Source organism: Pseudophryne corroboree, chromosome 7 (genome assembly GCF_028390025.1).
Source record: "Pseudophryne corroboree isolate aPseCor3 chromosome 7, aPseCor3.hap2, whole genome shotgun sequence".
Classification (NCBI taxonomy): Eukaryota; Metazoa; Chordata; class Amphibia; order Anura; family Myobatrachidae; genus Pseudophryne; species Pseudophryne corroboree.
In genome coordinates this window covers 291,804,606-291,830,295 of record NC_086450.1, presented here as the reverse complement: position 1 = coordinate 291,830,295, position 25,690 = coordinate 291,804,606, and the positions used below count along the sequence as shown (strand labels likewise).

Here is a 25,690-nt window from a genome sequence, read left to right as displayed (position 1 = left end):
GGTTCCTGCTCTCAAGGTGGGTGATCGTGTGTGGCTGTCCACGAAGAATTTGAGGTTGAGAGTTCCCAGCATGAAATTTGCACCTCGCTACATCGGACCCTTCAAGATTGAACAAGTCATCAATCCTGTTGCCTACAGGTTACAGTTACCATCCTTCTTGAAAATACCCAGGACATTTCATGTTTCTTTGTTGAAACCGCTGATCCTGAATCGGTTTCATTCCGCACTTCCTCCAGCTCCCAAAGTTCAGACTCAACGGGGAGTCGAGTACGAGGTGGCCAAGATTTTGGACTCACGTTTCCGTTACGGTCAGTTACAATACCTCATTGACTGGAAGGGCTATGGTCCTGAAGAATGCTCTTGGACCAATGCCTCAGACGTCCATGCTCCTGCCTTGGTCCGAAATTTCCACGCAAAGTTTCCTTTAAAGCCTAAGAAGTGTCCTGGGGCCACTCCTAAAGGGGGGGGTGCTGTCACGATCCGGGTATCTGGACGCCATTACTTACCCTTCAGATGCCTCCTAAGGCTGGCTCAGCGTTCCAGGACCGGATCCCGCTGTTCCTGAGTTTCCACATGCAGAATGTCAGAGTGGTGATTTCATCAGCCACAGCCTCCGCTGTGCCCGCGTGGTTAAATGTGCGCTTGTCAGTCTGGCGTCTCCTGTCTCCTGTGGCCGGCGTCGCCATTACTGTTTCAATTCTCACATGGATTACAAACCAAACTTCCCTCCAAGTGTCTGCATGGGCGCAGCCATCTTGGATTTTGTCATCTGATTATTTCCACCAATCTGCTGTCTGTATTGTTGATTTGCATAATTGCCTAGCCAACCCCTTCCTTGCTGCAGGTATAAGTATGCTGTGCCTGAGCAAGGAAGGCGTCAGTGCTTTGGTTGTCTAACCTAGTTCCAGTTTGTCTCTCTCCTGTGGTTGTCTTCCAGGTTCCAGCTCCTGTCTCCAGACTTCTGCTATAGAGACCCGCACCAGCATTCCATCTGCGGTGTAGCCTGACTCTCCGATCCATTCTGGACTCACCTGTTTCCAGCTACAACAATCACCTGCTTCCAGCCCAGCTTCCAGCAGTGTACAGCTTCTCTTAAAGGGCCGGTGTCCTTTCTGCAGTTTACCACTCTCCACCGGTATTATTATTTCACCGCTCTCAAACAATCACCTGCTTCCAGCCCAGCTTCCAGCAGTGTATAGCTTCTCTTAAAGGGCCGGTGTCCTTTTCTGCAGTTTACCACTCTCCACCGGTATTATTATTTCACCGCTCTCAAACTCCAAACTTCATTATTATTTCATCGCTCTCAAGTTCGTTTATTATTTAACTGGTTCCAGCCAGTATCCACTCCGTACCAACCAGTATCCACAGCAGCCGTTTTACCTTCAGCAGCCCAGCCTTTCCTGGAACATCAGCTGGTACGATCCTGGGTTCTCTCCATTGCTACAGTCAGGCCTGGTAAGGACTTTCCAACTAGAAGATTATAAGAACTGTCTCACACTACCAGTGCCTGTGGCCCTTGCCACCCTGTAGTACCCAGGAATTGTATTTATCCTCTGTTGACTTTTATGTTTCCTTTTACTGCTGCTGTGTTACGGAGTTTGTCATAATAAACATCATTGACTTTTATCCTGGTTGTCGTGGTCACGCCTTCGGGCAGTTATTCTACATGTTACTTACATGTCTAGGGGTCTGATACAACCCTCCCAGGTTCCGTTACATCTCAGCCCCTACAACTGAGGCTGCCTCCCGTCAGCTCAGGCCCTCAGTTGTGACACCTCGGGCGAGAGAGGAAGTATCTGATCTTGTCCTGAAGTTTCAGGGCCTTTTCCGGAGACAGAAATAGTCTTTGTCGGTGTGTACCCAGCAGCGCACCCAGGTGCACCACGCTCCGAGCAGGGACCAGCGAGGACTTCTTCCAATTGATGAGCCACCCATGGGCTTGTAGGAATTGGACCGTCATCTCCAGTTGACTGAGGAGGACTTCTTGGGAGTTCGCCAGAATCAGCAAGTCGTCCAGATATGGCAGGATCCCGATTTCCTTACAACGGAGGAAAGCTGTCATCACGGCCATGACCTTGGTGAAAATCTGAGGTGCAGTGGCCAGTCCAAACGGCAGAGCCTGGAAATGAAAATGAAGGCTGCCAATAGCAAACCGCAGATATTGCTTATGCAAAATGGCAATAGGTATGTACAGGTAAGCATTCTGTATGTCCAGGGATACCATATAGTCCTCGGGTTCCATGGCCAGCACAATAGAGCGCAGGGTTTCCATACGGAATTTGGACACTCTCACAAACTTGTTCAATGATTTGAGTTTGAGAATAGGCCGGAAAGACCCATTCGGTTTCGGAACAAGAAACAGGGTCGAACAGAAACCCCTGCCTCTCTGGGACAGAGGTACCGGCACTACCATTGTACAACCAGGTGTAGAGCTTGCCCTTTCAACGGATCCGAGGGGATAACCATTGAACAGAACTGGCGAGGGGGACGTCTCTTGAAAGAGATTGCGTACCCGTGAGAGACAACTTTCCACACCCAGGCGTTTGAAGTGGTCTTTAACCAGGCCTGGGCGAACTGCAGAAGTTGGCCTCCCACCCTGGGGTCCCCCAGGGGGAGGCCCGCCCCATCATGCAGCAGGCTTGTCTTGTTTGGAAGCAGGCTGACGAGCGGCCCAGGATTGTTTAGATTTGGGCTTAGTGGTTTTGGAAGTACGAGCCTGTATCGGGTACGCCTGATCTTTTGCTTTACCTGGAGGTCAAAAGGAACGAAAAGTTGTAATCTTAGCCTTCGGAGCAGAAGGATTAGTACTAGGGAGAAACGCAGTCTTGGCTGTCGCCAAGTCAGTCACAATCTTGTTCAGATCCTCCCAAAATAGTATGTCTTGCTTGAAAGGAAGCACCTCCAAGGTCTTTTTAGAGTCTTGGTCCACTTTCCAGGACCTCAACAACAGAATCCGGCGAGCCAGAATAGACGTAGTAGATGCCTTGGCCGCCATGACCGCTGCATCAGAGGCAGCCCCCTGAATATAGTGGGAGGCTGTGGTAATATACGATAGATATTGTCTGACAGAGTCAGAAAAATCCTGAGGCAGCTCATCCTCAATTGCCTAAACCCATGCTTCAATTCCTTTTGCCGCCCAAGAGGCAGCCATAGTGGGTCTATGTACAGCACCGGTAAGAGTGTAAATAGACTTCAGGTGTCCCTCCACACACTTATCGGTCAGTTCCTTCAGAGAGGTGACAGTGGTGAAAGGCAGAGTAGAGGACACCACAAGACGGGTGACATGAGAGTCCACCGGCGGTGGAGTTTCCCACTTGTTACTCAACTCCACAGGGATAGGATAATGAGCTAGCATCTTTTTAGACAGGGAAAACTTCTTTCCTGGAGATGACCAGGATTCCTGGCATATGTCAATTAAAAGGTCAGAATGTGGTAAAACTACTTTAGCAACCTTCTGACGTTTGAATTTATCAGGTTTCTTAGACTTAGTGGGTGGCTCAATGTCATCATCAATTTAGAGAATCAGCTTGATAGCCTCCACAAGATCAGGAACATCAACCTGTGTTGTAGATTCCTCATCAAAAGCAACTGTATCAGTGTCTGATGGATCAGTATATTCCCCTCATCGGAAGAATTATCTGAAATATTAGTGGATTGTGAGGAAGAAATGGTCCGCGTAGTTGACCCCTTGGCCCCAGAGAGGCGTGGGGTGGACTTTTGTCTACCCAAAGACTGATTTAATTGCTGTAACTGGGTAGACAGAGTATCCACCCATGGCGGATTAACTACAGGGACAATATGTGGCTGGAATGGCACAGGAGGTTCCACAGGGGGCGTAAGACGTGTTACAAGCGTAGTCAGCATATTTGAAAATGCTGCCCAAGGTGGGTCCTGATTGGCCACAGGTGCAGCAGGCGGAGTGGGAGATGTATGACACCCAGCGCCTGAACCAGCAGCTAACACTTCCCCCACTGGTGAATCCGTGACGGCAGCACTGCTTGATGCAGGAGCGTCCACGGATGTCTCGCCCTGTGTAGCAGACATTGTATGGGATGTAGCCTTAGGGCGTAACAGTACAATATAGCCAGACAAACAGAAAACCAGCAAATAATCCCCTGTGTTATGTGACAGTAAACACAGAGCACAAACAGAGGATTTCAGTGGTGTGGGGTGAATGAAAAACACAGTGACAAATACAAAACAGTATACCCTGTGTAGCACTATATATTATATGAGACCCTGACACACCTAGCCCCCAGGGTACAGAATATAGTGATAGCAAAATGTGTGATACACAAGAATGGAATCCACACAGCTACAGGCACATATTGTACAAATAATAAAACTGCACTGGACTTGTAATACTACATATAGCAATGTATGTATACAGATATAACAATGCACAGTAAACACTGGATGTCTATCACAGAATACTTGTACTAAATATTCAGATAGCAGTACACTTGTTCTTAACTAACACTGTCTAAAATTACATGTAGAATACTTAAGTGTCTGTAAATGCACAGTGCTGATGATACAGGGGGATTTACAGAGGAGACAGTGCCCAGCAGTCCCGGATATCGGCCCAGCTATGTATTGGCGCCAAAATCTCTCTCTGGGAGTGAGGGAGAGAGAACTGCATCTCCAGGGCGGGAACACCTGCAGTAGATAGCGCCAGGAGCTGGGGGAGGGGCTACAGGTCAGCGCCTTATCCCCTCCGCTTGACTTCACCACCGGGTACTATGGAGCCTATTATAAACGGATTTTAGTAAATACGACCTGTGCTCCTTGCCCTGGTGGATATAGTGGAGTCCCTGTGCGAAACAGTGTCCAAGCCAGCGGCGCGGTCCGTCTCCTGGGACCGCGACCGGATTGCGATTCACCGGCAGGTCCCACCTGGGGGACCCTCTTACCTCCCCCCTTTAGTGCAGCCACGCGATCCTGGAGAGTGATAGCGGTGGTGTGCCTGAAAACCGGTGCGTCTCCCCTGCAAGTACCCAGGAACCCGGCCACGGGTATATGCAGCGCCGCTGAGGGAGGCGATGGAGTCGCAGCACAGCATGTCATAAAGACATATAAAGTGCTGCGGCCCTTGAAGTCTTCTAAAAAACTCTTTTCAGGGCTGCCTAGCGCAGCTCCACCTGTTAGTGACCTGCACTGCAGGCACCAACTTACAAACAGAGCTCCAATGCCTGGAGGCAGGGCTATAGAGGAGGTGGTGCAGTGCATCCTGGGAACAGTCAAAGCTTTAGCCTGTTGATGCCTCAGATAAAGATCCAACTCTACACCCCTATGTTATTCCTTGTGGAATACCAGTGTACACCTGCTGCAGAAATTATATTTTTGAAACACTTAAAAGCCCATATGATGGGATGAAAAAAATTACCTATCCTAGTGCAGTAGAAGCCTAAAAACAGAACCTAAAGGGAGGCATAATCTACACACAGATCTAGAAAGTGTGGACAGATTATACGGGGGGGTCATTCCGAGTTGTTCGCTCGTTGCCGATTTTCGCTATGCTGCGATTTGTTGCAAAATGCGCATGCGCAAGGCATGCAGGGAGCATGCGCTTAGTTATTTAACAAAAAAACTTAGTAGATTTGCTGTGGATTCTGCGGCGCTTTTCAGTCGCACTGCTGTGATTGACAGGAAAGGGGCGTTTCTGGGTGGTAACTGAGCGTTTTCCGGGAGTGTGCTAAAAAACGCAGGCGTGTCAGGGAAAAACGCGGGAGTGTCTGGAGAAACGGGGGAGTGGCTGGCCGAACGCAGAGCGTGTTTGTGACGTCAAACCAGGAACTAAACGGACTGAGCTGATCGCAATCTGTGAGTAGGTCTGGAGCTACTCAGAAACTGCAAAGAATTATTTATTAGCAGTTCTGCTAATCTTTCGTTCGCAATTCTGCTAAGCTAAGATACACTCCCAGAGGGCGGCGGCCTAGCGTGGGCAATGCTGCTAAAAGCAGCTAGCGAGCGAACAACTCGGAATGACCCCCACAGTGTACACTTTGTGTTCTAATCCATCGTTTAAGAGAAAGGGATGCTAAAATGTCTTCCAGAAAACAGACAGCTGCTCCAAAACAGCCGATTTCCTTATTTAAAATCCCTGTATACCTCTTCACTTTACCTTGTTTCTTCTTAAAAAAAAAAAGAAAATCAGTAAGGAAAAACCAGAAACACAAATAAGAGTGACACATAAAGAAAGCAGAGTGGTTTGGTTTATCGATCAGTTAAAACTGAGCCAACTGTAACATGCAGTGACGTGCGGTGAGGGCAGTGACTGGGGAGGCACTGGCTGATTGCTGCGGCACCCCCCCCCCCCCCCCCCCGCTCATTAAAAAACAAAACAAAACATAGGGGTTCCCCTTATTTACATAAAACCAGCACTAGGGGGGGGGTGATAATGCCACAGCAGGGGAGACCCTCAGCATGGGGTCCCCCTGCCATAACATTAAACACCCCTCCCCCTCCCCCTCCCTAACCAGTCAGCCCAAGGTTGGAATTCTTCAGAAAGTGGGAACACCAAAATTTAAATGGGGTCCCCCTTCCTGAGCAACAACCAGCACTGGGCTGAAAGCCCAGTGCTATGCTCCGCACCCCTGGTGACAGTGGGTGCAGGGTTCATGATATGCTAATATTGTTCTTTACAGGCGGCCTACAGTTCCCAACAAGCCTGCCCTAGCATGCTGGCACTTGGAGAACCACAAGTGCCAGCATGCCCGGACATTAAGGGCCCACTGGCACCCATAGTCCGCCTGTAAAGGAAATATATTAAAATAAAAAAAGAACACCTAATGTTTAAATAGTTTATTAAGCAGCACCTTCACCTGGGGGCGGCGGCCTTTCAGCTCTTTTTCATGGCCGCCGCCTCCCCAGGGCTGCCGGTGTCTTCACCTGTGGGGCGGCGGCCTTTAAGCTCTTTTACAAGGCTGCCGCCTCCCCAGGGCTTCCGACGTCTTCTGGAGCTCTTGCCCGCTACCTCCCTGCCGCTGGTCTGACCGCTGCTACCTCGCCGTTGGCTTATATAAGCCAGTTGAGGGGGCTGGGTGATGACACAGCGAGCCGTGATTGCCTCGCAATGGCCATCTTGAATATAAAAAATGACGCTGAGGCGCCCTTTTTGAAATGGGAAGCCGCCTCTCCGCTGCTGAACTCTGCAGAATGGCTGGCAGGGACTGGATCCTCTCGGATCCAGGTCTGCCGTCACCCACCCTTTCTCCGCCGCCGTGTCGCGCCGCAGTATTTGTGCCCGCTGGCCAGCGGATCCAGTGGATCCACTGGCCCAATCGTATCTGCGGGACTGACAGGGGCGTGTATTCATGTGGGTTGAATGCACGCTCCTGTCATTGAGGCACCTGTACTGGGGCCGCTTCCCTATGTTTTCTCAATCGGCTTTTACAGCCATGGCTTGGCCCCACCCCATGCATGCCCCACCGCTTTCTGAATTTTAGTGTGAGCAGTGGGAGGCACCTCTCCCGCTGCCTCCCACCGCAATATGCAGGCATATTCACAGGGGAAATAATTAGAATGATAAAAGAAGATATTTATCACAGAGTCTGTGTTATAAATATCTTCTTTGTATTATTTTAATTATTATTACAGGGGAGGCACTGCCTCCTCCCTTGACTGCACGTCCCTGACATGTAAACAATGAAAATGATTAGGACAAATGGAGGTTTCCTCAGTGTTAAACTTTGACCATCAGGAGTGAGGGCAAAGTGAAAGAGCTGGAGTGCTAAAATTGGGTCATTTGAAGAAAAAAAGGTGGTTCTACAGGTGAAAGCAGTCTGAGAGACATAGTTCTGTATAAATTCACTTACATCTACCAAATGTTGCAATAGATCTTACATGCAATCAGAGAAGCAATTGATTTGCATAATTATGACTTCCTGGAGCATAGTTGTTAAAGTCAGACACTTTATGGACGATAGGACCATGAATCAATGAATGTAAATAAAGTACACCACATTTAAGCTGGAGTCAAGTCAATTTGCATGTAGCAGCTCAGTACTCCTACAACAACACTAGATGCCAAGTGTAACTCCCAATTAATTTACTGACCAATATCTGATTACAGTAGAACCTAAATTTGGCCGCAAATGCAATATACGCACTATGCCAAAGAAAGAAATTGTCAATTGCATATGCACCAAGACTTAAGCGCACAGATGGAGTTTGCTAGTGCTACAGATTGCCCCATCCTTCAACAGGATTCAGTATGGGATCCCAGCGGTCAGAATACTGATGCCAGAATTCCGACAGGTGGGATCCCGGCGGCGAGCGCGGCGTGTCCCCCTCGAGGGCTTGCTGCACTTACCACGCTCCTGGCTCTGGTTGGGATTCTGACCACTGGGTTTCCCTTGACTATTGGGATTCCGGCGTCCGTATCCTGACCACCGGAATCCCGACTCTAGGGAAACTAATTGCTTCCACTTCAACAGACCACACTATCCATAAATGTGTGTCTTTGTACAGTGATTGGTAGTTCACCTTGCAAATGCATGGATCTGTTCTGTCTAATAGGAGCGTCATGGGAGTGTCGTGGGCATGTAGTCTGGCTGTGCTCATGTTCGACTGTAGCATGCAGACTCAAAGGTTGGATGTCTGTTTCTTTTGCACCCAGTTTGGGTGTCTAAGAGCCTTTATGTGACCCAAATAATTTTATTATTTACACGTTTTTTTTTTAATTTGAATGACCTACTTTGTCATGCTATTTCACCATCACTGCATTCTAAGACAATACAACCCGTTTAGATTTTACTTCTCATTTTGAGGTCCATTTGATCTGGATTTGTCCCATCGAAGGATGGCTTAAATAGGCAACATAGCCTGTATGATAACAGACTACAGAAGAGGATCTTTGATGCACAAAAGGATCAGAACTTCTGGATTTTGAGGAGAATTAACACTTTATTAAGGAGACCAAAATATCAAGTACCATGATCCCAGAACACCATTTTTGCAACCCATAAAGCTGACATCCATGATATCTAGTGCTATACATGGAGAACTATAGAAGTATAGAGATGAATCTTCATCGATACATTCATGAAATAAAAGTAGAGCATATATCACAGTGGAAGAGACAGTTTATGATCATAAGATACCACACTCCTGTCATAAATGAGAGGGCATGATCCACCATGCTCCTGTCATGAATGAGAGAGTGCATGATCCTAAGCTACCATGCTCCTGTAATGAATTAGAGTGCATGATCCTAAGCTACCATGCTCCCATCATGAATGAGAGAGTGCATGATCCTAAGCTACCATGCTCCTGTCATGAATTAGAGTGCATGATCCTAAGCTCCCATGCTCCCATCATGAATGAGAGAGTGCATGATCCTAAGCTACCATGCTCCTGTCATGAACTAGAGTGCATGATCCTAAGCTACCATGCTCCCATCATGAATGAGAGAGTGCATGATCCTAAGCTACCATGCTCCTGTCATGAATTAGAGTGCATGATCCTAAGGTACCATGCTCCCATCATGAATGAGAGAGTGCATGATCCTAAGCTACCATGCTCCTGTCATGAATAATAAAATGGAATAAAATAATACAACTAGAAAAAAATAGTCTTAGACATAAACATGAATTGGTAAACCTACTATGCCAAGGGCAATTTAAAGGTCACGTTTAAATTAGAAGGGGTTTAGTATATAACAGCTGAACAGCCTCCTCTGACTAAAACTCAACCTCATTAGTTACAAAGGTACAGTATGTCCTATTTAAGACACACCTATCTATACAAACCCTCATCTAATTATTAGACGGATGAGTTTTAATGTATTATGGAATCTGAAAGCATCATCAGTTAGGTCTACTTGAGTAATTTTACTGAGAAATGTATAAACACAAGTTAAGTTTTAACCATTTCCGTCATGTATCCACCCACTAAAGATGTTTTTCTGCAAAGACAATTACAAAAATATACATTTGGACGTGTAACTTAATATAGATATTTATGTACAGTATATTTGACATGGACAATACAGAACAAAAATGTATCATTAAAGACAGGCACGGAAAATCCATCTGTCTAATCTTACGAGGTGAGTAGTATTCCTCTTGTTTCAACGAGGATGAAGATTTTAATTTCTGTGTTTTGCTTCTCACTATGACAGGCTTTGTAGGAATGTAATCTTCAGCACTCTCTCTGCGCTTTGCCGATAGAATTCTGCCATCTTTCTTATCAACAGCTTGAAACACAAAGGCAAAAATAACCCCATAAATGTGAGACGTTTAACAATACATGATTTGTATACTGTATGAATGAAACTCAATACCAAAGAAATATGATAAACTATAAATCACACATTTCTAACAGTTAACACAGTGAAGTCTAACTTGTAGTTTTTAAAGACTTATTTCTAACATGTTTGTGACCCTCTTTTCATATAAATACTAGGACAGCACTGAATTATAAACAGGACTTGCTTTGGAGAGAATAGACTAAATGGCTTTGAGATCACACAGATATTACTGAAACTATTAAAGGATAAACAAGACCAGATATTTAAATTTAGAAAGCAGGAAATTAAAATGCATTATTCAGCAATACACATCAACTTGATAACTCTAACTCCAAACAAAGTTTAATAAACTATTGTAATAACATTGCCATGTCTTAACATCCCCAAATTTTATATAGGTCAAATAATTCCTTCTGTATTAGTGTTCACTCTACCACCCTATACATGTCACAGCCCGTGCAGTTCCTCTTTCCTGCTTGGGGTGTTGCTCTTAGCTCTGGTGCATCTTGCACACTCTGGTCTTTATCTCAGTGCTCTGAAACAGACCAGAGTGTGCTAGAAGCACCAGAGAAGAGAGCGACACCCCAGGTAGACCACTGCACGGGTTGTGACAGGGCAGGGTTCTAGAATGATCACTATGGGGCCGATTCAATTGTTTCCTGCACACCCTGCTGGTCATCTATAGCAATGGTGATCTATCAGAGCTATTCAATTCTTGCTCCGATCAAATCCCATTACCATTTAAGACATCTGACAGCTCTGGGATTAGCTGGGCAAAGCGGCTAAACCCTTCTAAAAAGCTTGAATGGGCATCCAAAGTCCTGGCATGGACGCTTTGGGCACCCAAACGACAGACGTTTAACACATTTTTTCTCAAACCTCCTGAGGCTGCGAGAAAAAAAATGTGACTGCCGCGGCTAATGGGCGTTTATCGGAGAAACAATTGAATAGTTCCGAAAGACGCCCATTCCTTGAGATGGCGCGTGCCACAATTGAACTGACTATATCAGAATAATGGGCAGGCATTTGAATTTGCCCACCAAGCTGTGATGTCGAGCCCTGCAGTAAGTGCATGGGTGATCGGCCGACAACCCGTACACACAGCGTGATGTGCCGATATATCTACAGATATATCGCCTACTGGCTGTGCTATAGGGCTGATGTGATATGTCTGTGAATTATGTAGTTTACAGACATATCACTGGTACACACCAGTTAACCCCCCCCCACACCATGATATATCGCCATTCAATTTAACGGCCAATATTTCGACCACTGTTTACCCAGCATTACAGTACAATACAATGCAGGACAAGTACATGGTATGTAAATATATCTGCATCAGAGGACAAGACACTGAAATAGGCAGTAGGGTGGCAGAAACAGGGGGTTAGGTGCCATTGAAGGGAGTATGGAGTAGAAGACGGTCTAGTAAGAGAAGGAAAAGCACATGAAGGGAGAGGTTCCTGCTCTTGAGGGCATACATTCTGAAGTGGAAGGGCAGACAGACAGAGGTCACACAGAAGTGAGCATAGAACAGAGGGATAAGATTACAGATGGTTGGGTTTGATGAAGAAGTGGATCTTGGGAGCCCATTTGAAGTTTTGTAGAGAGGTGGAAAGTCCGATAGGGAGAGGTAGAGAATTCCAGAGGTAGGGAGCACCACGGGCAAAATCGTGGAGGCAGTAATGGTAAGAAGTAATCAGTTGGCGGGAGAAGCGGCATGCATTTGTGGAGCGAAGTGTGAGTGTAAAGGGAGATCAGGTCAGATATGTTAATGAGAAAAGGAATGAATGAAGACTTTGCAAGTGAGTGTGAGAAGCTTGGATTGGATTTTGAAGAGGAAAGGCAGCCGATGTATGGCTTGTAAGAGAAGGGAGGTGAACAAAGGGGCTAATTCAGGTTGGATCACAGTGTGCGATCCAACTGCAAAAAATGAGAAAAAGATGCGGGCGCATACGCATCGCCCGTCCTGCGCCCACATTTTCTGGGGGGGTTGTCCCTGCCTGTCAATCCTAGGTAAAAACCGAGCGTCAGGGGTGTGTCGCGAACGGGGACGTGATCGCGGTGGCTGCGTGATGTCACACGCAGCCGCCACGATCTGAAACATGGCGGCGGGCCTCCTGCAGGCGCAGCTAAGCTGCCCGGCAGGAGGCATCCTTAATTTTTGCTAACAAGCAGAAATTGCAATGCAATCACAATTTCTGCTTGTTGAAGGGAGGGGAGGCGGCGGTCAGCATGCTGGGCGGCCTTGCCCTGCAATGGGTGGCACCCAGCATGCTAACAAAAGGATCTCATATTCTGCTAATTAGCAGAATTTGCAATCCTTACTGAATTAGGCCCAAAGTACATTTGGAGAGGAAGAAAAGCCAGGCAGCAGCATTGAGGATAGATTGGAGTGGAGAAAGGTGGTAGCCAGTGAGGCCAAATAGGAGGAGATTTCAGTAGTTCAATCTGGAGATGACCAGTGACTAAATGAAGGTCTTAGTAGCATCCAAGGTGAGAAAGAATCTGACCCTGGAAATATTTTTGAGATGGAAACAGCAGGACAGCATGAGGTACTGAATGTGTGGTTTGAAGGAGAGGGAGGAATCAAGGATAGTGTACTTGGGGACTAGAGGAGAAGTTGTGCTGTCAATAGATAATTAAATTGTGGGAGGTAAAGTTACACAGGAGGGTGGGAAGATGATCAGATCAGTCATAGACATGTTACGTTTAAGAAAACGATGGGACATCCAAGAAGTCATAGCAGAGAGATAGACTATAGTTGGAGATACGAGTGAGGAAAGGGGGACAGGTCAGAGGAGTAATGGTATATTTGAGCATCATCAGCATAGAGTTGATGTACGAAGTAAAAAGAGCGAATGAGATCACCTAAAGAGGATGTATAGAGAGAAAAAAGGAAAAATCCAAGGCCAGAACCTTCGGGAACATCTACTGTTAGGGGACGTACGGGGGAGGTGGAGTCATGAGAGGAGTCAGAGAAGGAGCGGTCAGAGAGGTAGGAAGACAGCCAGGAGAGGGCAGTATCATGCAGACCAATGGAGTGAAAGATATGCAGTAGGATGTGGTCCACAGTGAAAAAAAGAGAAAAAGATGATTAAGCAGAGAGTAGAAGCCCTTGGATTTGGCAACATGAAGATCAATGCAGACTTTTGTGAGGATAGTTTCAGTGTAGTGGAGAGGACGGAAGCCAGACTGAAATGAGTCAAGCAGGGAGTGGGAGAAAAGAAAGGTAGTAAGGCAGTTGTAGACAATACGCTCAAGGAGTTTGAAAGCAAAAGGGAGGAGAGAGATGGGTTGGTAGTTGGAGAGTGTTAGGATCAAGGGTGGTTTTTTTAAGAATAGACAAGACATGCATATGCTTGACGCCAGAGGGGACAGTGCCGTTGAAAGGGAGAGATGGGAACAGGCAGAAGGAGAGAGATCATCTAATGTGTACCCCCAATCACGCGTTCCTGAGGTTCCTTTGCTGCACACAAAATGGAACGATCCTGATCAATAGAATGCAGGTAAATACAGCCACAAACAATATATTGTGTGGCCACGCAATATATATCGTTCAGTGTGTGTGGCTAAACCAATATACTGTTCTATCTGTTGTGCTGACGGACGGGAAAAACATAATTTTGTTGTGTACCTGGTCTAACCTACGCCTGAAGCAGGAAAAAGGTGGACATAGATGAAATGGTAATTTGGTAAAAAAGTTAAACAAAATTGTAGGCCTGCTAAGGCAACACTGCAGTTTTTCAGCCTTTTACTACAGACCAAAATACTGTGGCCTAGATGCATCATCACTTGGAGAGTGATACATTGGAGAAAGAAAAAGCACCAGCTAATCAGCTCCTAACTGACATGTCACAGGCCCTGTTTGAAAAATTACAGGTAGGAGCTGTTTGGCTGGTAGTTTATCACTTTCCATTTTCTCACTCTCCAAGCGATGATGCATCTAGCCCTGTATCATTTAAAGATATAAACATCAGATGAGGAAAAAATAAGAATTTACTTACCGATAATTCTATTTCTCATAGTCCATAGTGGATGCTGGGGACTCCGAAAGGACCATGGGGAATAGCGGCTCCGCAGGAGACTGGGCACAAAAGTAAAAGCTTTAGGACTACCTGGTGTGCACTGGCTCCTCCCCCTATGACCCTCCTCCAAGCCTCAGTTAGGATACTGTGCCCGGACGAGCGTACACAATAAGGAAGGATTTTGAATCCTGGGTAAGACTCATACCAGCCACACCAATCACACCGTACAACTTATGATTTGAACCCACTTAACAGCATGATAACAGAGGAGCCTCTGAAAAGATGGCTCACAACAATAATAACCCGATTTTTGTAACAATAACTATGTACAAGTATTGCAGACAATCCGCACTTGGGATGGGCGCCCAGCATCCACTACGGACTATGAGAAATAGAATTATCGGTAAGTAAATTCTTATTTTCTCTAACGTCCTAGTGGATGCTGGGGACTCCGAAAGGACCATGGGGATTATACCAAAGCTCCCAAACGGGCGGGAGAGTGCGGATGACTCTGCAGCACCGAATGAGAGAACTCCAGGTCCTCCTCAGCCAGGGTATCAAATTTGTAGAATTTTGCAAACGTATTTGCCCCTGACCAAGTAGCTGCTCGGCAAAGTTGTAAAGCCGAGACCCCTCGGGCAGCCGCCCAAGATGAGCCCACTTTCCGTGTGGAATGGGCTTTTACAGATTTTGGCTGTGGCAGGCCTGCCACAGAATGTGCAAGCTGAATTGTACTACAAATCCAACGAGCAATCGTCTGCTTAGAAGCAGGGGCACCCAGCTTGTTGGGTGCATACAGGATAAACAGCGAGTCAGATTTTCTGACTCCAGCCGTCCTGGAAACATATATTTTCAGGGCCCTGACTACGTCCAGCAACTTGGAATCCTCCAAGTCCCTAGTAGCCGCAGGCACCACAATAGGCTGGTTTAAGTGAAATGCTGAAACCACCTTAGGGAGAAATTGAGGACGAGTCCTCAATTCTGCCCTGTCCGTATGAAAAATTAGGTAAGGGCTTTTATAGGATAAAGCCGCCAATTCTGATACACGCCTGGCTGAAGCCAGGGCTAACAGCATTACCACTTTCCATGTGAGATATTTTAAGTCCACAGTGGTGAGTGGTTCAAACCAATGTGATTTTAGGAATCCCAAAACTACATTGAGATCCCAAGGTGCCACTGGAGGCACAAAAGGAGGCTGTATATGCAGTACCCCCTTGACAAACGTCTGAACTTCAGGAACTGAAGCTAGTTCTTTTTGGAATAATATTGACAGGGCCGAAATTTGAACCTTAATGGACCCTAATTTGAGGCCCACAGACAGTCCTGTTTGCAGGAAATGCAGGAATCGACCCAGTTGAAATTCCTCTGTAGGGGCCTTCCTGGCCTCACACCACGCAACATATTTACGCCAAATACGGTGATAATGTTGCACAGTTACATCCTTCCTGGCTTTGATCAGGGTAGGGATAACTTCATCCGGAATGCCTTTTTCCTTCAGGATCCGGCGTTCAACCGCCATGCCGTCAAACGCAGCCGCGGTAAGTCTTGGAACAGACATGGTCCCTGCTGGAGCAGGTCCTTTCTTAGAGGTAGAGGCCACGGGTCTTCCGTGAGCATCTCTTGAATTTCCGGGTACCAAGTCCTTCTTGGCCAATCCGGAGCCAGGAGTATAGTCTTTACACCTCTCCTTCTTATGATTCTCAGTACCTTGGGTATGAGAGGCAGAGGAGGGAACACATATACTGACTGGTACACCCACGGTGTTACCAGAGCGTCCACAGCTATTTCCTGAGGGTCCCTTGACCTGGCGCAATATCTGTCCAGTTTTTTGTTGAGGCGGGACGCCATCATGTCCACCTTTGGTTTTTCCCAACGGTTCACAATCATGTGGAAGACTTCTGGGTGAAGTCCCCACTCCCCCGGGTGAAGATCGTGTCTGCTGAGGAAGTCTGCTTCCCAGTTGTCCACTCCCGGAATGAACACTGCTGACAGTGCTATCACATGATTTTCCGCCCAGCGAAGAATCCTTGCAACTTCCGTCATTGCCCTCCTGCTTCTTGTGCCGCCCTGTCTGTTTACGTGGGCGACTGCCGTGATGTTGTCCGACTGGATCAACACCGGCTGACCCTGAAGCAGAGGCCTTGCCTGACTTAGGGCATTGTAAATGGCCCTTAGTTCCAGGATATTTATGTGAAGTGACGTTTCCATGCTTGACCACAAGCCCTGGAAATTTCTTCCCTGTGTGACTGCTCCCCAGCCTCTCAGGCTGGCATCCGTGGTCACCAGGACCCAATCCTGAATGCCGAATCTGCGGCCCTCTAGGAGATGAGCACTCTGTAACCACCACAGGAGAGACACCCTTGTCCTTGGAGACAGGGTTATCCGCTGATGCATTTGAAGATGCGATCCGGACCATTTGTCCAGCAGATCCCACTGAAAAGTTCTTGCGTGGAATCTGCCGAATGGAATTGCTTCGTAAGAAGCCACCATCTTTCCCAGGACCCTTGTGCATTGATGCACTGACACTTGGCCTGGTCTTAGGAGGTTCCTGACTAGGTCGGATAACTCCCTGGCTTTCTCCTCCGGGAGAAACACCTTTTTCTGTACTGTGTCCAGAATCATCCCTAGGAACAGCAGACGTGTCGTCGGAATCAGCTGCGATTTTGGAATATTTAGAATCCATCCGTGCTGTCGTAGTACTACTTGAGATAGTGCTACTCCGACCTCTAACTGTTCTCTGGACCTTGCCCTTATCAGGAGATCGTCCAAGTAAGGGATAATTAAGACGCCTTTTCTTCGAAGAAGAATCATCATTTCGGCCATTACCTTGGTAAAGACCCGGGGTGCCGTGGACAATCCAAACGGCAGCGTCTGAAACTGATAGTGACAGTTCTGTACCACAAACCTGAGGTACCCTTGGTGAGAAGGGCAAATTGGGACATGGAGGTAAGCATCCTTGATGTCCAGAGACACCATATAGTCCCCTTCTTCCAGGTTCGCTATCACTGCTCTGAGTGACTCCATCTTGAACTTGAACCTTTTTATGTAAGTGTTCAAGGATTTCAGATTTAAAATGGGTCTCACCGAGCCGTCCGGCTTCGGTACCACAAACAGCGTGGAATAATACCCCTTTCCCTGTTGTAGGAGGGGTACCTTGATTATCACCTGCTGGGAATACAGCTTGTGAATGGCTTCCAATACCGCCTCCCTGTCGGGGGGAGACGTTGGTAAAGCAGACTTCAGGAACCGGCGAGGGGGAGACGTCTCGAATTCCAATTTGTCCCCTGAGATACTACCTGCAGGATCCAGGGGTCCACTTGCGAGTGAGCCCACTGCGCGCTGAAATTCTTGAGACGGGCTCCCACCGTGCCTGAGTCCGCTTGTAAGGCCCCAGCGTCATGCTGAGGACTTGGCAGAAGCGGGGGAGGGCTTCTGTTCGTGGGAAGAGGCTGTCTGCTGCAGTCTTTTTCCCCTTCCTCTGCCCCGGGGCAGATATGAGTGGCCTTTTGCCCGTTTGCCCTTATGGGGACGAAAGGACTGAGCCTGAAAAGACGGTATCTTTTTCTGCTGAGAGGTGACCTGGGGTAAAAAGGTGGATTTCCCAGCCGTTGCCGTGGCCACCAGGTCCGATAGACCGACCCCAAATAACTCCTCCCCTTTATACGGCAATACTTCCATATGCCGTTTGGAATCCGCATCACCTGACCACTGTCGCGTCCATAACCCTCTTCTGGCAGAAATGGACATCGCACTTACTCTTGATGCCAGAGTGCAAATATCCCTCTGTGCATCTCGCATATATAGAAATGCATCCTTTAAATGCTCTATAGTCAATAATATATTGTCCCTGTCCAGGGTATCAATATTTTCAGTCAGGGAATCCGACCAAGCCACCCCAGCACTGCAAATCCAGGCTGAGGCGATTGCTGGTCGCAGTATAATACCAGTATGTGTGTATATACTTTTTAGGATATTTTCCAGCTTCCTATCAGCTGGTTCCTTGAGGGCGGCCGTATCAGGAGACGGTAACGCCACTTGTTTTGATAAGCGTGTGAGCGCCTTATCTACCCTAGGGGGTGTTTCCCAACGTGCCCTAACCTCTGGCGGGAAAGGGTATAATGCCAATAATTTTTTAGAAATTAGCAGTTTTTTATCGGGGGAAACCCACGCTTCATCACACACCTCATTTAATTCATCTGATTCAGGAAAAACTACGGGTAGTTTTTTCACACCCCACATAATACCCTTTTTTGTGGTACTTGTAGTATCAGAAATGTTCAAAACCTCCTTCATTGCCGTGATCATGTAACGTGTGGCCCTACTGGAAAATACGTTTGTTTCCTCACCGTCGACACTGGAGTCAGTGTCCGTATCAGTGTCTGTATCGACCTGAGGTAACGGGCGTTTTAGAGCACCTGACGGTGTTTGAGACGCCTGTACAGGTATTAACTGATTTGCCGGCTGTCTCATGTCGTCAACAGTCTTTTGTAAAGTGCTGACACTATCACGTAATTCTTTCCATAAGACCATCCAGTCAGGTGTCGACTCCCTAGGGGGTGACATCACTAACACAGGCAATTGCTCCGCCTCCACACCATTTTCCTCCTCATACATGTCGACACAACGTACCGACACACAGCACACACACAGGGAATGCTCTGACAGAGGACAGGACCCCACTAGCCCTTTGGGGAGACAGAGGGAGAGTTTGCCAGCACACACCAGAGCGCTATATATATATAGGGATAACCTTATATAAGTGTTTTTCCCTGATATAGCTGCTGTATATATTTATCTGCCAAATTTGTGCCCCCCCTCTCTTGTTTTACCCTGTTTCTGTAGTTCAGGACTGCAGGGGAGAGTCAGGGAGCCTTCCTCCAACGGAGCTGTGAGGAAAAAATGGCGCCAGTGTGCTGAGGAGATAGGCTCCGCCCCCTTCTCGGCGGCCTTTCTCCCGCTTTTTTATGGAAAAATTGGCAGGGGTTAAATGCATCCATATAGCCCAGGAGCTATATGTGATGTATTTTTTGCCAAAAAAGGTGTTTTTATTGCGTCTCAGGGCGCCCCCCCCCAGCGCCCTGCACCCTCAGTGACCGGAGTGTGAAGTGTGCTGAGAGCAATGGCGCACAGCTGCGGTGCTGTGCGCTACCTTATTGAAGACAGGACGTCTTCTGTCGCCGATTTTCCGGAACTCTTCAGTCTTCTGGCTCTGTAAGGGGGCCGGCGGCGCGGCTCTGGGACCCATCCATGGCTGGGCCTGTGATCGTCCCTCTGGAGCTAATGTCCAGTAGCCTAAGAAGCCCAATCCACTCTGCACGCAGGTGAGTTCGCTTCTTCTCCCCTTAGTCCCTCGGTGCAGTGAGCCTGTTGCCAGCAGGTCTCACTGAAAATAAAAAACCTACTTTAAACTTTTACTCTAAGCAGCTCAGGAGAGCCACCTAGATTGCACCCTTCTCGTTCGGGCACAAAAATCTAACTGAGGCTTGGAGGAGGGTCATGGGGGGAGGAGCCAGTGCACACCAGGTAGTCCTAAAGCTTTTACTTTTGTGCCCAGTCTCCTGCGGAGCCGCTATTCCCCATGGTCCTTTCGGAGTCCCCAGCATCCACTAGGACGTTAGAGAAATATATATATTTATCACTTGCATTTCTCAGGTTGGGATGTTTTAATATATTGAGTAGAAGGATGTACAAATTAATCCATTTTGTCCATCTAACCATGTTTTCATTTAGCTATGCTCACTTCCATTATGTATTATAAAGACTATTACATTTCTATTCTCAGTGCTTATAATGAACATCTTAGTGGGATCTATTATTAAAATGTGTTAGAAAACTTGTACTCTGTTGATGTGCAGTCAGAAAAAAAAAATTTCTTATATATTTACCATTAAATTCTAGCACAACTAAGTCCCCTGGAAGTAGTCGCCGACATCCAGCATCTAAAGGCCTCGACTTCAAGTGAGTTAAAGGTTTGGGCTCCTCCTGTGTTTCACTTTCAAGTTCTTCTTCAATTGAATCACATTCATCAGCTAAGCTTTCATTGCTGCCATGTTGAAAACATAAACTCTGTTCCAGGCTTTCTCTCAAGGTCTATGAAAATATTATCTTGCCGTTACTAAACACAAATTTCAAGATTTCTTTTTTAATTTAAATAAACTGTGGAGTTATAATGGATTATTTAAAAGTAGGTTTGTTCAATGACTAGTACAGATAGAGTGGAAATTAAGCGATATACAGTTGTTGCTGTAGTAATGAAAATTATGAGGACATTTTCTGTGCATGTCTTTGGCTCCACCTTGTGGTTAAAATAATCTTACCATTTAGCTATAAAAATAGCATATACATACCACAAATATCAACGTATTATAGGGGTAGCACATACTGTGACATGCAGGGAGGACGCCCAGCACACACACTGCCCCACATGTCAGGCCTTACCCCCCCACAGGTGCAAAAGCATCGCACAGCGTGCAAAAGCATTGCACATGGCGAGTAGCTCCCCGTCAGCGCAGCTCCTGCGTACTGGCAAGCCGCTACCTGCCGTGTCCCGGGTCACATCAGTTGCGTGTGACATCAAGCAGCTGCTCCCCACCCTACTTTGTCCAGACCGCGCCCCGCCAATGGCATTCTAACGCCGTTGGCACGTGCCCTCCTGCACCGCGACTGCCTCTGCCTGTCAATCAGGCAGAGGCGATCGCAGCCGTGAGATTCTTTTATCATCTCACTGGGCTCCAGGGGTGTGTATGCGCAGTGCGTCCGCTGCTCGTGCGCACTCCACATAGGGATTCAGACTGCGATTGCTGCAGGAATAACAGTATTAGGAGTATGCCTTTCTGTATGATAAAAAACACTGATGGAAATATATGTAGCAATTTCATGATTTTCTAAGTGAATTACATACATGATTAATCAGAGAATACCCTACTTAGATACCTATAAAAGAGTTTAAATATTTTCTTGCTAAAAATCTTAAATATGCTGGCCATACACTAGGTCGATATCGCGTACGAATGTATGATTTTGACGCCTCATACGCTGCATCGTACATGTTTTGGGTACAATTATGATGCGATGTGCGGCCTCGTGGGTCGAATGTCAAATCCTCAGATCATATGTGCAGCTCATATGATCAGTCTTAATAGTATGCACATCGTACCATGTTTTATACACATATGATGCATCGTACGCTAGAGCATTCAATCAGAGTCATTCGAGTGGCATTTCCCAGGACACTCCCACACGCCATTTTGCAGCTCCGCTGATGGCAGGAGAGGAGCTCACAGAGCACACCACTGAATCAAGTGAGGATTATACAGCACCTGGTATATATTTGCTTTTCAACAATGTACACTGGGGGTAATTCAGATCTGATCGCTGCTGTGCGTTTTCGCACAACGGGTGATCAGATTCTAACTGCGCATACGTATGCACCGCAATGCACACATGCGTCGGACAGCTACAACGGGCATCGCCGGTCAGCAAGGATCCATTCGCAGGGTGATTGGTGATTGTCAGGAAGTGGCTGTTTGCGGGAGGCAACTGACCGGTTATAGGGAGTGTCTGGAAAAACGCAGGCGTGTCCAAGCGTTTTGAGGGAGGGTGTCCCCGATCAGCAGGATTCAATCACACTGGCAAAATAAGTCCTGGGCTGAACAGAGACTGCACAAAATGATTTTTAGCAGCACTGCAAACACATAGGAACGCACACTTGCACAGCGAAAATACACTCCCCCTGTAGGCGGCGACTATCTGATCGCAGGACAGCAAAAAACAGAGCCCAGCGATCAGATCTGAATTACCCCCACTGTCCACCAATGGTTGTTGATACCTAGAGAGGATGTTTTTTTGCCCCTGCAGATACTGATCAACTTTTGTGTGTACATACACACTGACCACCAATGTTTTATTATGCAGTACTGACACACCCTATTAAATATACTGCTACTGTCCATCTTTTCTTTTGTGGCGCAAATATACAGATTCTGTATCCCAAATGCATATTATTTGCTAGTGTCTTCTCATGTGTTATTTCTATGCCGATGTTTTTCAAATGTGATTTAGCTACTGTATCCCAAATGCATATTACCCGCTAGTGTCTTTCCATGTGTTATTTCTATGCCGATGTGGTGCAAAGGTGATTTTACAGATACTGTACCCCAAACTAGTCATGTACATATACTGTATGTGCACTATATGGCTTTAAAGTACCAAATATGGATTTTATGCACACAAGGGATACTGCTTTTCAACTTTTATTTAAATTTTTTTTTTAAATGTCCTTTGTGTCAGTTAAATATGTTTTGACACTCCTACACATAGGCAATCATATACACAATAACTGACATGTGTAAAAACCATTACAACTTTACTTACAACAATGACACTGGTGAATATTTAAGATTTGGTCAAGCAAGGCCCCCATTATTTGGGGGCCACAATTGTCTAATGCTCTGGCCACCCCCACTGTTGGGATTGGCCAGAATAAGAGTCTTTTTAGTGCACCATTATTTGGGGGCCACTAATGTCTATTCCTCTGGCTACCCCCAAAGTTGGGGGTGACTAGAATAAGAGTCCAGTCAGGCCTCCATTATGTGGTATCTTCTCATGTGGGTTTCTTATGCTGATGTTTTTCAAATGTATATCCACAAATGTATATCCTCTGACCACCCCCACTGTTGGGGGTGGCCAGAATAATGTCCACACTATAAAATGTCTCTCTTTACTTTTTAGATAGGTCACTGGAACAGGAGAGAGATTTTATGTCCAGATTTATCGACCGCCTGAAGGAACATAAAAAGATAGAAGAGTCCTAGAGGTCAGGAGCCGGGACTGAGAACATCTATCATACCAACCTTTGGTAATACGAAATAAGAAGTTATGGTAGACTGGGCCAGTCTCCTATATCCACACCTTCTGGCTTAGGCAATTCAGTTGTTTTCCCAAAATCCAAGGCAGGAGCATAATGGAGAGCCCTAATCAGGTGAGAAGAACATACACACACTTCCATACAAGATGGAAGAGGTTAGTAAGTGTAACCATCCTCAAATCACGTGCGTCAGGGTGAGATCCCTGTGGATACTGTGGACTTAGTAGAAAAAGTCTACCATAACTTCTTATTTCTCCTGCATGGTCCACAGTGGTATCCAAAGGATATACCTTGGGACATCCCAGAGCAGAATCAATTGCAGAGCAGAATCAATCTTTCTACTGGCACTGAAGCAATTGCCAGCAGAAAGAGAACTTTAGCTGTCAACCATTTCAAATGCACTTTATTCAGTGGTTCAAATGGAGTAACTTGAAGCGTCCTAAGGACATTTCTAGATCCCAAGGAGCTGTAGTAGGAACAAAAGGCGGTTGAATGTGAAGCATTCCTTGAAAAAAAGTGCAAACATCCTGCAGGTTAGCAATTTTCTTTTGGAACCATACAGTTAGTGCCGACACTTGTACCTTCAAAGAAGACACACGTAGACCTTTATCCATTCCTGTTTGAAGGAATGCTAGAACCCTTGAAACGACGAAAGACCTAGGTTCATAATTTCTGGCAGTGCACCACATGCCATATCCGGAAACAAATGCGAGCCGAGGATTCCTTGCTCTAAGCATTGTTTGAATTACCTATTGTGAAAACCCTGTTGCTTTCAATATGGATGTCTCAAAAGCCACAACGTCAAAGACAATCGATCCAGGTGTTTGTAGAGACAAGGACCCTGGGACAGATCTGGATGCTGAGGCTGTAGAAACGGAGTATCCGCTGACAGCCTCTGCAGATCCGTGTACCAATGTCATCTGGGCCACGCCGAAGCTATTAGTATCACATCGCCCTTTTCTTGTTTAAATTTTCAAATCACCCTGGTGGAAACACATAAGCCAGATGAAACTCCCACTTCACTGACAGGGCATTCACGAAGATCGCTTTGGGACCCTTTGTTCTTTGTTGTTCTGGCGAGAAGCCATGAGGTCTACTTCCTGCAGTCCCCACTTGTTTACCAGATTTTGCAAAACTTCTGGGTGTAAGGCCCATTCGCTTGCATGAATTACGTGCTGGCTGAGAAAGTCCGCTTCCCAATTTAGGACTCCCGGAATGAACACTGCAGACACAGCTGGACGATGAAGTTTTGCCCACCGTAACGTGCGGATTACCTCCTTCATTGCCCTTCGGCTTCGTGTTCCTCCTTGGTGATTGAGGTATGCTACTGATGTCGCATTGTAAAGGCGAATATGAATCGGCTTGCCGTGAACTATTTCTTTTGCCTGGGTGAGTGCCATGCATAAAGTTCCAGTATATTGATTGGTAGACAGCTTTCTTCCTTGGTTCACTGTCCCTGGAAGAAGCAGCATTCTGTCACGGCTCTCCAACCCTGAAGACTGGCGTCCGTTGTCTGAACCTACCAATCCAAGACTCAAAAGGACCGCCCTTTGTCCAGATGGGATGTCTGTAGCCACCAGGCCTAGCGACCGACACACTTCCTGAGGAAGAATCATAGTCTGGGTTTTTATTGTTTGATGCAGTCCATTCCATTTGGAAAGAATCAGATACTGAAGGGTCCTTGAATGGAATTGAGCATATTTCACCATGTCGAAACCACTGATGCCATCACTCGCAATGCTGCATGAATGGATACCCTCGACTGTGTGTAGCCCCTGAAACCTCATTTGTAATGTGGATATTTTGTTCAGAGGCAGGAAGATTCTCTGAAGACTTGAATCCAATACAGCCTATAGATGCGTCATACGTTGTGACGGAACCAGGGATGACTTTGCCCAATTTATGAGCCAGCCATGGCTTTGTAAATAGGCTATTGTCAGTTGAAGATGGTACTGCAGAGTTTCCTGCGACTGAGCCAGGATTAGCAGGTCATCTAAGTATGGGAAAATTTGTATCCCCTGATGACGAATATAAGCCGCCATCACCACTATAATTTTGGTGAACACTCTTTGAGCTGTAGATAGTCCAAATGGCAGGGCCTGAAACTGAAAATGTTGCAGAAGGATAGCAAACCTGAGATAGCACTGATGGGACAGTGCTATAGGTACATGCAGGTAAGCATCCTGGATATCTAGGGATCTCCCGACTCCATGGCCAAGATAATGGAATGTAAAGTCTCCATATGAAAATGAGGCATCCAAATGTATTTGTTCAGAGCTTTGATATTGAGAATGGGCCAGAATGACCCATTCGGTTTCTGTACTAGAAACAGGATGGAATAGAAACCTTGTCCCTGCTGTGCAGGAGGTACCGCTACTATCACCCCTGATTATAGCAACTTCTGAACTGCCTCCTGTAAAGCCCCGGTCTTCGTTTCCACAGAAGATGGGCGAATACAAAAATTGTTTTTGCGTAGGGTGTTTCTTGAAGATTCAGCTTCTTGCACACAGGCATCTGTGGTGGACTGCTGCCATGTCTGTG

General features: G+C 46.6%; 1 protein-coding gene across 4 annotated transcripts in view; it reads right to left on the bottom strand.

The window, feature by feature from the left end:
- Positions 1–25,690, bottom strand: part of KATNIP (katanin interacting protein) — a 465,431-nt gene that overhangs the window by 307,355 nt on the left and 132,386 nt on the right. For all 4 annotated transcript variants that reach the window (XM_063934229.1, XM_063934228.1, XM_063934227.1 and 1 more), the window contains exons 8-9: positions 20,169–20,373; positions 10,049–10,198 (exon numbers count right to left, since the gene is read on the bottom strand). In XM_063934229.1, coding sequence (XP_063790299.1) covers positions 10,049–10,198; positions 20,169–20,373 — 355 coding nt within the window. The remainder of the gene's footprint in view (positions 1–10,048; positions 10,199–20,168; positions 20,374–25,690) is intronic.